At 51.6% G+C, this 13,028-nt stretch overlaps 1 protein-coding gene across 1 annotated transcript in view; it reads right to left on the minus strand.

The window, feature by feature from the left end:
• Positions 1-555: 555 nt before the first annotated feature.
• SGPP2 (sphingosine-1-phosphate phosphatase 2) overlaps positions 556-13,028 on the minus strand; it is a 78,325-nt gene continuing 65,852 nt past the window's right edge. The window contains exon 5 of the mRNA XM_081142714.1: positions 556-6,245. Coding sequence (XP_080998840.1) covers positions 5,694-6,245 — 552 coding nt within the window. The 3' untranslated portion in view covers positions 556-5,693. The remainder of the gene's footprint in view (positions 6,246-13,028) is intronic.

Raw genomic sequence — 13,028 nt, forward strand, 5'->3', positions numbered from 1 at the left:
CAGCTAGAGCTGGCAGGAAGGATGGAAGCTGCAGGGAGCTCTGCAGAGGCCTCACTGAGCCCAAAGTCATGTACTGGTCAGCATGTGCATGTGTGGGTGCTCCCATCACAGGTGACCTGTAACCATCCACAAAGACGGAACACAGCTGGAGCAGAGCTCACACAGGCCAGAGCTAGAGACCCTCACCCACCGGGGCAATGTGGAGAGTCCTCAGAAGGATTTGCCTCAGTGCTGGGAAAACCGGCTTTAGACTAAATGTCACTCGGGTTCTGCCTCATAAAGCTCGAGAACAAGACCCGGAAGAATCACGCCAGTTCCAAGTCATGAACTGCAGCCCAGAAGCAACCTTCAGGACATGTATAGTGATGCAGACATATCCAGCACCCAACGAGGTATAATTCACAGGAACTGGCATCCAATAAAAAATCACTCGGCAAGCCCTGGCCGGGTAGCTTGGTTAGAGCATCGTGAGAATATGCGAAGGTTGCAGGTTCGATCCCTGGTCGGCACATATAGGAACCAACCAATGATGCGTAAATAATGGGACAACAAATCGATGTTTCTCTCAATAATTTTTAAAAATTATTAAGTGAGCAACGAAGCCAGGAAATACAGTCCTTATGACTAAAACACTCTAACTCAAAAACAGCGTCGATAATAAAGTCCATAGGTGAGGATAACTATTCCAGATGTTCAGGAAGCCAGGAAAGGCCGAACAAGGTGAGACATGGAAGAGGTGTGTTTGGAATTCCTGGAGAAGAAAACTGATGTGAGAGAGAAAAAGGAAGAAAATAAGCTGATAAAAATACTAATACCTACTTAAGAGAATCGATTTCTTGAAAAATTCACTTTAAGCTGTGTTTTTCTTTCCCACAACAAATATGGCTTTCTAGCCACATGTTTTACCAGTGCCCGATTAAGACAGCTGAACTGCTCTGTGTTTGGTGTGCCTTGTGCATAACTTGCTCCTACCCCAGCGCCACCCGTCGGGTTTCCACGTGACCGAGGGACACTGCAGAGCCCTCTCAGACTCTTCAGATGCTGGTGGATGGCGTAAGTCACCCCGCCCCACCCCCAACAACTTGAGGTTCGCCTTGTCAAGAGGCACTGACATTCTTTGCCCCTCTCCATTGGGGAAGAATCTGGCTTGTGCTCCAGCCAAGGGGAGCCCGGCCTCACAGCAGCAAAGAGCAGGCCAGCAGATGTTCGAGTGGCATGAAAGCAGCCTTCCCGCCGGAGGCCCCGCCACATCCCTGCTCTCCTTGTGTGCTGCTGCATGCCATCCAGGCAGGCGCGGAAAGGACAACGGATTCTGGGCTTCACAGAGTTCCCTTGCCGCATGTGGCTGCAGTTTTCGGAATGTAACATTCAGCTCATGGTTCACCGTCGATGCTCACTCCTCATATGCACCCGGTAAAGTCAAGTCTGCGCCGCAGGTGGGCCCCGCTTCGGGGAAGCAATGGACGCAAGGCGCAGCCACAGTAATTCATTACAGAGCTTATGTTTTCAGAAACGACGGATTGCCGTATGATTTTTAAACAGCAAATCCCTTGGTGCAGTTAAAATTCAAGTTTAAAAAATCCACCCACAGGCAGCTCTTAAGAAAACATCTATTCTCTACAAGATACGCCTACACCCCTATTCCATGTGGTCCTGGTCAGCCTCTTACTAGGGAACTGGGCCTTCAGTCAGTATCATTAAAGGGACATGAAGCCTTTAATGGTCCCTCAAAGAGCCAGGCTCATGGCAAAATTTTTAAATGAAATTCCACAGGACTAGTTCAGGAAACCGAGCAGAGAGAGGAAGGCAGCACTGGGGACATGGACCGAGTCCCTGGCTGCCGTTGCCTCTGCTTAGAGCCAAAAGGACACGGGATTGAAGCTGTGTCTGAGGGTCAGAGCCAGCGGAAGGGGTAGGTGTGCACAGCAGACTGCTATCCACTAAAGGAGACTGAAATCACCGCCAGATGTCACCTCCTCTGGCACGGCCCCACGTGGACGCAGGAAACGGGCTGAGGCTTCCTCCATGCTCTTAGGACCTGGTTCTGCAACATCCAAGGCCCCTGCTGATCCTGACCCACTGTTATTTTTATGCACGATCGCCAGCACGGGTTTGGTGAGATTCTCCTTGTGAGCACTGGGTGCAGGTGTCTGGGAAAGGGCCTCTGATGTGCTGTGCTCTCCATGGATGTCATCTTGTGCCCGTTTCCCATCACATCCCTGTGCAAACCTCACGGGCTCACCCACTCCTCCCGTGAGCCTCCCTAGAGCTGCTGCAGCCCCCAAGCTGGAATTAACCACCCCTCCCAATCCCCACAGCATGGGTATTTTTCCCTGGCAGTCTTAACACATTGGATCTTGAATTGTGATTCTCTGTGCCCGTGTCTCCCCTCTCCTGAGTGAACACAGCTCAGATGGGGTCTGACCCTGCTGCCATATCTGGTGTGAATACATACATACTCTTCAAAGTACAACTCGGATCCTAGCCTTGGCCTTGCAAACAAGGAGGTCGGCTTTCTGTACCATTTCAGATAGCACATTTGTGATGCTTGAAGGCAGAGCACATCATTGTAATAATGTGAAATAGGATCGTGTCCATTTGGTTCAGCAAATAGTATACTCATCTGTGAAAACCCTTTAGTTACCTCACCTACCAACACCTATAACATTTACCTTTCAATAGTGAAACCCACCTATAAATACGGTAAATGATGCTCTTTAGTATCGAGTGGTTAGCACACCACTTCCTGTCAATCACTCTGACCGCTGAGGCTCTCAGCAACACTCGCCTGTGGTTCAACTAGACTGCGACAGAGACTTATATAGCCTGCTGTGTATTTCTGTCCCCTCCTTCAACTCAGGTCAAATGAACCCTCAGAAAAAAATCTAAGGAAGCAGAAACTGGCTTAACAAATATTTTATTTTTTTAAAGAATAAACTTACATAACGGTACATAAAGAAGACAGCTGAAAGCTTCTGAAACAGAAAGCGGAGCACGCGGCCCTGAAACACCACAGGCTTCGACGTCACCGGGAGGCATCCACTACCTATTTGGGCGAGAAAATCCCACGTTACAGTGCGACCACCAGGCGTGTTGTGGAGTGAGTTCGACCGCTCACCAAGGGTTTTAGTTCAGGACTCTTCTGTGTCTTTCTTCTGAGTGTTCTGTTATGGTGGAGGTCTGAGAAAAATGGCATGGCATGACCATTAGAATGATGGCTACAGAATGGACGCCCTGGGCGGTGGGCTGGGGGATGAGGGCAGGTGTGAGAGGCATGTCGTCCCACTGGCTTCTGGAGAGGCCAGTGATCCGGAGGGCTTTGGTGTCACAGGCTCCAAATGCAGGGCTGGCCACACCCCGGATCTTCAGCTTATATTGGATTCATCACTGTAAGCTTGATTTTAAAGTTCATTCTTAAAATTTTTATTTGGATGATAGCTGCATTTTTAAAATTTCTGCATCCTGTTGATTTTTCTGAATTTTTTTAAAATCATTTTTCAAGTTCTTAATCTTCAAGACTCCAGATCAAGAGAGGGGCTTTGGCTCAACACTGGGGGTCCACCAGCAGGGAGCAGTCTTTCCCCAGAGAGAAAGTCTCAATGTCTTAACGGCAAACTCTGAAGGGAAAGACCCAGAGGGTGCAAGACTTTCATAGTGTGAGAAATAGAAGGAGGGGCTGGCAGAGCAGGAGCTCAAAAACTAAGACTGGCCTCATCCGCATGCTCTCTACTCTCCAGCTGCTGTGATAAGATACTTGAAAAGGTCACCAGCCCTGACCAATCCTTGGGCCACTCCTGAATGTGCCGTGGCTCGATCCAAATCGTGCAAACGCAGCCTTAAGTCACCGGTAGAGCCGGTGGTCTTTCCTACTGTTGGCACTTAACACAGAAGAGACAGGTAACAATTTCACACGCACACCAACAAATCGCCAACGCCTGCTGCTGTGACGACAAATGATACAAGTGGCAAAGGCTGGTCCTTCTGTCCAATAGCTTCGGAAAAATCAGCTGGAATCATTCTGCATAATCGTCCAGTGGTCTGGGAGGGGGAAGGCGTTACAGGAAGGTGCCTCGCCCGCTGCCCTGGGGGGGGGGGCAGGAGTGCCTGCCAGCGGGGCTCCCCCCAAGTACGGCCCAGTCACGGTGCAGCGGCCACCAGGCAGTGTGCTGGAAAATGGGACACACGGCGGGCATTTCCATCCTTGCCCTCCAACCGCCAAAGACGTGAGAAGACCTCAAAGGATGTTTTACCAAACATTATTCTCAGGAAAGTGGAGCAGCAAGTTGGCCACAGATCATCCCAGCAGCGAGGCCAGGGGACAGGCAGGGTGGAGATGGGAAGGAACGAGGTTTCCGCTTTCAGCCGGGAGGCGGCAAGGAGCCCGCCTTCCCAGGGGCCCGGCGGGGCGGGGCGGTGCCCGTTAGGGTCACCCATCACCGCTCCCGTGGCTCGGGCACTGGGCTGCCAAAGCCAGTGTCATTTTTGAGAAAGCTGTGGCTACTTGTCCCTTGCCCTTAATAACTGAAGAGGAGCCCTGCGAGACCCCCTCTGGTGTCTGCATAACTGTCCCCTTCCTAGGCCTCCCGAGGACACACGCTCGCTCGGTGTAAAGGCTCTTGTGTTTGGTTGGCTTGTTTTCCCAAAGAGGCTGACGTTATTCTTGAGTTATTTACCCTTAAAACTGCCCAGAGATTTGGGGGGGGGGGCCTGATTTACAGAACGTAACAGAAATGGAGGAGCCATGTCAGGGTCAGGCAACGTCCCAGGAGAAGTTCTGTTCCTCTACTGACCCACTTTCATATGCAGACGACAGTTGATAATGGAAGCAAAAAAAAAAAAGAAAAAAGCAGCAGCTGAGATGGGCAGGGGGCCGCCCCAAGTCACTGGGAAGCGGGAGAGAGCAGGACACTCAGAGCAGCCCAGAGGCAGCCGCTTCTGGTGGAGGCTGAACCCTCCTGCCCGGTGCGGTGGGAGCAGCCAGCGGCTCCTCGGATCAGAGGAGTGGCACCTGGAATCCCTCAAACTTGCAAACAAGCCGCAGCAGACCCGTTTCAATACTCACCCCCCAGAGGCTGGGGTGCGCGAGGGCAGTGGGCTCCTGCCTGGGACCTCACAGCTCTGTCCCCGCCTCCCCGGCATCACAGTGGGGTCTGCAGCGCTCTCACCACCCAAGCGGGCAGCCTCATCTGATCATGACAAGAAAGTCGCCTTGTCTAAGGAATGCAGTTTCACAGGGTGCCACCCTTCCTCCAGACCAAAGATCCAGTTTGGGAAATGAGACTCAGTGCCGGGCCAGGTCATCACTGAAAAAATGCTCCATCTCCAGCCTCCTGGATGCCGCCCCCCTCTCTCCAGAGCCCAGGGGGGCGTGTGGTCCTTCCCGAACCACCTGCTGTCCCTGCCAGCCGGGGACTTGGTCTGGAGCCCGAGTCAGCAGACAGGGTGAGGACCCTTAGAGAACCTGACGGTTTCAGCCTGGCTTCACTGGCTGCATGACCCCTCTGGACTCGAAGCTCCTACAAGATGACTTTTCCTTCCACACAGCACCGGGCGTTTATCATAGGCATCAGCAAAACAGACGTGTGACTTAAAGAACATTTGCAAAATAAAATGTGTTGTCAAGACTTGCCCACCCAACCACTTCCCCGTGTCTTGGCTCTTGTCCAACGGGCTAGTTTCCAAGTGCTTGGGGCTCAGAGCAACCCCAGCAGCCTGTGCAGCATGGGCACAACGGTGGTGGCACAGATGCCAACCGACGTGTAGGTGACGAACTTGTAAGGCACTTCGATCTCCAGTCTCCGCCTGGCCTCCTTGTTCCTGGTGACCACCTTGAACCAGGAGAACAGCACCTGCAGTGAGAGGTTCTGCACAAGCTGACGGACCACAAGGATCAGCAGGATCCCCACCGTAAACTTGGTCAGACCCAAGACCAGCATGTCCGGGGTGAGCGGCCAGATGTGCTCAATCCCAGGCGGGGACTCCGTGGGCCTGGACACGAGCTGGAAGAAACTGTTGATCCAGAAACCTATGGTGACGCCGGCCCCGGCGGCCAGAATGGTGGTGGTGTCCGCTCGGGTGGGGCTGTAGTAGTCAGACACGGGGTAATTGTAGCACAGGAGGAATGGCACCACGAGGGCGCACACGGGGAAGAGGGGGCTGGCCGAGTCCAGGCGGTCGATGAGCGTCCAGGCGGGGTAGGTGACCACGATGAGGACCGCGGTGATCAGGACGCCGCCCAGCACGTCCTGCGGGGGAGAGAGAAGAGCGCGTGAGCCAGTGGGAGCTCCCTCTGGGCAGGTAAGATTTTGAGTCAAATACGGCTGAGTTGACATTTAAAATACAGTTTTTACATTGTTTTATTTTTTAATACATGTTTGAAAAATGTAAAGCGGTAAAACTTTGAAAACAGGGAAGAACAATCGTCGCGCTACTCGAGTTACGTATTTTCTTCCAGTTTTTCTGTTTTTTGGAAGAAACTCTGTATTTGTTTTCTCAGTGCATAGCTATGATCCCATTGTTCCTTCAATCGCCTATTATTTTTATTTGATTTTCTATGGCAAGTATGGCCAGCATCTTCACGGAGGTGGCCCCACCCTTCCTGCAGGCCGGGGAGGGGGCGCGGGATTCCGGGGGAGCCGCAGTCACAGCAGCCCCCACGCTCGCCCGGCTGGGCGGCTGGAGAAGACGTTTGGGGTGCGGTGGGGCCAAAGCTCTGCCAGGCCCCGGGCGCACCGAGTGGCTCTACCACGCCTGACTTAGTCCCCCTAGAGCGTTTTCGATGGTTTTCTTCCTTCCTCCCTCTTCCTCTCCTTGCCTTTCTTCCTTAAATGTCTGTTTAAAACAGCTTTAGCTCCTTAATATCAGCCACTTTTCCCTCAGCATTCCCACTGCAAAATTTATCAGAAGATGAAGTCACGGTCATTAATGGTGCAATACGTCTAAGTCAGAATGAGGAGCTTGCTGCGGCTCTGTTACAAAGTTGCACATGGATTATTGTGAAAGTTTATGGTTGAAATTTTTTTTTAATTTTTTAATTTATCTTTATTGATTTCAGAGAGAGGAAAGGAGAGGGAGAGAGAGAGAGAGAAACATCAATGATGAGAGAGTCACTGATCGAGCCCGCAACCCAGGCATGTGCCCTGACCGGGGATCGAACCCCGATCGCCTGGATCCTAGGTCGACGCTCAACCGCTGAGCCATGCCCGGCAAGGCAATGGTTGAAATTTTTAAACCGACCGCCGCCCCCCCCGCCGCCAAAAGTGACATCTGTAATACTTTCAGCAATAAAGATAAAAAAACAGAAACAAGAAACACTTCCCCCAGTGCAGTGATTATAATCTGGAAAACACTGAAAAGTATAAGAAAAAGCGAGGATCCTTGTTTCCACTACCCAGAGTCAACCCTGTCTGTATCTGGCATGTTGCCTTCCACTCTTTTCATACATATAAAAGAATTCTCCAGGCTTAGTCTTTTGCTTTAATAACTTCATATATTTCTCTCGCTTGTTTCCAATACAATGACATCTCAAACATGTGTGAGAATTAGACCTTGGAGAAAAATCACTGAGGCTACAGCACAGCTCAAGATGAGTGGCATCCGCCCATCCATCCATCCGTCCGTCCTGACGAGAGGGCGCGAGTGCCCACCCCACGCTGGACACAGCGCTGGAGGGTCCAGGGTGAGGGAAACGCACGACCTGTGCCTAGGCCGAGCCTACAGCCCGGCGGAGAGACAGGCAGTTCTAAGAGGGAACCAGGCGAGGGTGTGGACCCTGGTGGTCCTCTGCGGCTGGAGGAGCGAGCAAACAGGCAGGGACCCCGCCGACAAGGTCCTAGAACCCAGCCCACTTCAGGAGAGCGACACCTGGGAGCCAAGCGAAGCCACTGAAGCGCGTCACTGGGCACCAGGGCCAGGAGACTTCCTCCAACCACCAAACCGAACGGTGAGCGGAGGAGCTGAGCCGTGTATGGAACAGGAACTGCGAAGGCCCCTGAACGCACGGAAACGCACCTCAACTCACGCATGGGAAGTGAGGAGAAATCAAAACGTCTCTTCACACAAAAATTGGACATGGATGTTTAAGCAGGTCTATTAGTAATCACCAGCCCCTGGAAACGCCCACAGTGTCGGGCTGGCTGGGTGAACTGCTAGTCACACGGGGATATTTCTCAGCAATAAAAGGCAACCAACTACTGCTGCGGGCAACAGCCTGAGATCTCCAGAGAATCAGGCCGAGTGGGAAACGCCAGTCTCCAGGGCTACATACTGTACGGCTGAATTCATGTGAAATTCTCCAGAAGAAGTAACTACAGTGATGGCCAGGGTCTAGGGGTGGGGGGAGTGTGGACTGCAAAGGGATAGCATGGGGGAGTTTTTTGGGGGTGATGGAACTGTTCTGTATTATGGGGGTGACTACCCGAATCTATGTGTGTTAAAATCCATAGAACTATACACCCCAAAGCCAATTCTGTTAATTTAAAAAATAAATTTAAAAATTACATTTTAAACAAAAATTACAGAGCCAGTGGGCTCCGTCTTTGCCACTGAGTAACCCTGCTGAGCGTCTGCTGCTGGGTGTAAAGTGTGCTGGACCCCGAGGTCCCCAACATGCCCCCCCACCCCCACCATGCACTAACCATAACCTGGAAGTGTGACAACGTTCTGTTGATGCAACAGGAAGGGGGAAAAGGGACTCTGTCTATTAATCATATGAACGCAAAATGGCACAACCTATATGGGGAGGAATTTGGTGATATTTTTAAAAATTACAAGTTCATCTAACCTCGGACCCTCAATCTCACTCTGGGCCCGACCCCAGAGCCACGCCTGCCCACGTCTGGAACGGGGCATTTACAAGCTGTGCGCTCCAGTTTGCTGGTAACGGCAGGAGGCCGGGAACACGCACCGTTCCACCTGCGGGACCCCTTCCGTCCGCCCGCGGCGCTCGCACGAGGGAGCCCCGCGGGAAGCTGCGACACTCAGGAAGCAGGACGCACACAGCGCACCGCCCGCTCCGTGTAAGGCGGCGGGGGTGGGCCGTAGATGCATTCTACCCCACGCGGGGCACAGGGCTGGGACGGAGGCTTTTCTTAGGCCACCGTGATGTGCCCTTTGAATTTCACGTCATGTAAACAGGTTGCCTCTGTGAAGTGCTCAGTGAGATAAAATTCAGTCAGTCTCTCCTTCTGCAAATAGGACCTGCCTCTGAATTCCCAGGAGACTGGGGACCCCCGGGAGCCCAGCAGTGCCCTCTGCGGGTAGCTGGAAATGATAAATGTGAGGAGGGCCTACCGACACATCACCTGCTAAGGACCTAAGGCATCTTGTCTGTGCGTTTTAAAGAAATATGCATTTTGAGGGAAGGGACAAAACCAGGCACCCTGAGCGCAACACCCCAAACAGCCTGTCCTCTCTCTGCCCCTCAGATCGCCTCCTGGCAGCCTCACTGGACCTCACATGTGAGTCCTAAGGAAGCCTCCATCTAGGTAACACAGAGCTAGAGAATGCTGCTTTGAAACCACGCTGGCAAAGGGCCCTCCAAAGGGAAGAACCCATTCTTTCTCGAACCCTAGGCCACAGTACCCATGGGGGCGCTTTCCGATACTACTTGGCGGGACACGGGCAGAGCATGTGTATCACCCACTATGGCCCTTGAATCAGTCTCGGGCACAGATCTGTCCTGCCTGGCAGGACACCTGGGGAGATGCTAGCGACGTGCAGAACAGTGGGAAGGGGGCTGTCGCCCGGCAGGGACCACAGTACCAAGAGCCGCGGCAGCCTCTCCTAGACCAGAGGGTGGGGCAGTCACTGCCCAGGTCAGGGAGCTGCTGGGCCCACAGGGAGGTGGGTAAGACCCAGGTGCCCAGGGTCACAGTCTGGGTGAGAGCAAGGGAGCCAGCGAAGCCATCCTGACACGGGGCGTGAGACAGAGTAGCACTGGCTCTAGGGGCTCGGACGGGGTCACATGAGACTCCCTTGGAAAACTCCAGAAAAATCTTGTGGGGGCGTTTCTATTGGGAATGGGGGTAAAACAGTTTCGCCGCTGGCTAGAGGTTCCGAGTGGTCCTCAGGCGCTCAGGGGAATTCTACCACGGTACATGTTCCTGTGGGGGGCACCCCAGGCTCCCTGGTCACAGAAGCTGGGAGTCCTGGTGCCCATATCCGACTGCTCCCTCCTCTCCGCACCAGCACCCGCCAGTATGCTCCAGACTCCTCCTTCATTCACATGCTCCGCTCCTGCCATCAGAGTTCAAATCTTCATTACGCCTCCTGCCTGCCATTCTCCTGCCCCGGGCGCCCCTGGCTGCCTTCCCGCTGGCCGTTTCCATAGCAAACATTCCCACGCTTGCTTGACTGGGCACTGGAATCACCGAGGAAGGGCTGAAAGTGCAGCTTCCCGGGCAGTGCCCTCCATTCGGATCTGCAGTGCGGCCCAGGAGTCTGCATTCTAACACCCCGGGGCAACGCTGATGCAGCGAGTTTCAACGGGAAACGCCAAGAAACAGCCTGGGGAGCAAGGGTCAGAGCCCGGCCGCCGTGGGCTGAATGAAGCCGTCATTCCAGGGTTCTCTCTCACTACCTTCCACCTTGAACTCTCCCCTCCAGCCACGTGGGTCTGCCCGCTTTGCCTAGACGTGCCCGGTGCAGCCTCATCGATAGCTGTGCCCCGTGTGCGCGCAGCTCGCCCGCACGCCTGTCGGGGCCTCGCCAGTCCCCCGAGGCTCAGCTCCACTCTCCTTCCTTTCCAGCAGCCTCAGGAATCACGGCGGCTGCAGCAGCGGCTCCCTGAGCTGAACGCGAGGGCTCCTGCTCAGTGCCACTCGGGGCCTGTGCAGGGCCCACGCCCAGGCTTTCCCGAGGGGATTCTGAGGCTCCAGCAGTGCGGCCAGTTCTCCTGCAGGTCTGCACAGCTCCCCCAATGCCCCGCACAGGGCCCAACGGGGGGCAGACATCCAGTCCCGGCGACTGGAGAGTCTAACGCCTCTCTCACCCCGCATACCCAGAGTGTTTAACACGCACTGTTTCCACACACGGAAGAAAACCTGCCTCCTTCCCTGTCTTCCTTTGTAACTGCAGGTATCAAATGCCCAGGCCCCTGGCTGGAATATTCTTTCCTACGGATTCTGTTCATCGTCAGTGCACCAGGAGGCGAGACTATTTTGGTCCATAGGCCCAGCACTTGAGGCAAAAGTAATTGTGGTCAACGTGGCTGCTGGTGTAGGGCTTTTCTTCTAGCCACACGGTTGGACTTTTAGCCATAAAAGGCGGTAAAACGACATTTAGGTATTTTTGTAAGGAAAATACTTGAACCATCGCGCATGAGATTTCTAATTTGGGGCTCTACGTTTCTAATAACAGACTATGCTAAAAGGCTTCTAAAAATAACAACTGGCGTGCTTGAAACTTCTCGAACAACTTTTTACATGAATTTTTTTTCAAGCTACTAATTTCACAGAAACTATAAAAACTCACAAATCTCCAACTCAGGTCTGCTGTCTGGTTTCTGGCAGATCTGAAATCAGGAGCTATCTTTGGAACTGCACGCCGGTCACGTGTTTGGCACAGTGCACCAAAAATTAGATAAAAATACATGCTGCTTTCTTATCTCCTGATGTAGCAGGAATATTTTCCATTTGAAAAGATACATTTCTGCAAGCTTGGGGTTTTTTTGTTTGTTTGTTTTGAAGTAACCAACCATAAATGAGATATGGAGAATTCAAACTTTACATAAAGAATACAGTTATGGTACATGGTTGCATGCATGGGTGAGATATCAAAAGGAAACAAACTAAAATGTTGAGTACTTTTTTCTGCTTGGATGTTACAGGTTAGTCCACGCTTTGCAGTATTCCCTCAATTTTCTACAGCCAACACCTACAGGTTTTATTATAATAAAAATGTAATCAGAAGAAATCAGGATGCTCAAGTCAGAATGTTTCAAGAGAGACAAAAACACAAGCACGTAGGATACGTTGCCAGCATTCCCTACAGATCACACTGTTTGAAATATAGTCAATCTTTAATTCAATTTACCATCCAAGGTTTAAACAAAGACTTTTAAATTATTTGAAAAGAAAATCATTGCCCGAAACTAACATTTTCTAAAGATAAATGCACAAAGATCTATATCCCTTTGACTTTTGTACCTCCTGTAGTTTCAGTTTTAAAACTTAGTATTCAGATACAAGCTTGGGCTTTGTTATATCTCATTACAGAAAACAACTGTATAGACAAAGGTGTTCAGGAAAGAATGTTAACAGAGCCATCCCAAGTGTCAGAACAAATTTATATAAACACAAGCAAGAGTCGTCTTATTCTTGCCAAACAGAAACATTGCTTTTGGTAAACATCTCTAGATATCTCGACAGCAGGCCCTAACCCTGAGAACTCCGGCCTTTGTGAATTCTGACCCTACATCACATTCCCATATGCAGTTTACAGCGACAAATTTACATTCTGTCTTCAAACATCTTCCCTGAAGAATGCTTTTGAGCCAGACCAACACAACACAAGATTAGCTAACTAGAAAGAAGGGTCCGAACCAGCCCATTCATTCAATTGTTAGGAAAGAATGCATTCAGATCCTGGAACTATTTATGCTGAAAACTCTATGATTCTGGCACCTTCCCCTCGGCTGGGTCCCCTGCTGAGAACGTGAAGGCCCTCTCTGCCCTTGGCTGCCTTTACAGAGCCAGCTGAAGCCAGGAGCGGAGTAAAAGACAAGACCCACTTCTTTGTAGATGCAGAGAAAGCTCTGAATGCGAGCAGACCCTGCCATTAAAACAATAAAGAAAACACTGCCCCCAAAACACTATGATTACTCTAGGAAATAATGTGAAGTTACAGACCAGCGTTTCCGAGCTCACACACTCGGGTCTCTTTTCCATGCCAGCTCGCAATTAATTGAATTTCTGAGTAATGCAGATGAGGTTCAATAGAAGCCAAATGGCAAGGGGGGTGCATTGTTCATAAATATGAATGATTGCAGAGAGAAACCTACGCGTCATGTGATTAGCATATGTATGGGG

This window comes from Miniopterus schreibersii (genome assembly GCF_964146895.1).
Source record: "Miniopterus schreibersii genome assembly, chromosome: 7".
Lineage (NCBI taxonomy): Eukaryota > Metazoa > Chordata > Mammalia > Chiroptera > Miniopteridae > Miniopterus > Miniopterus schreibersii.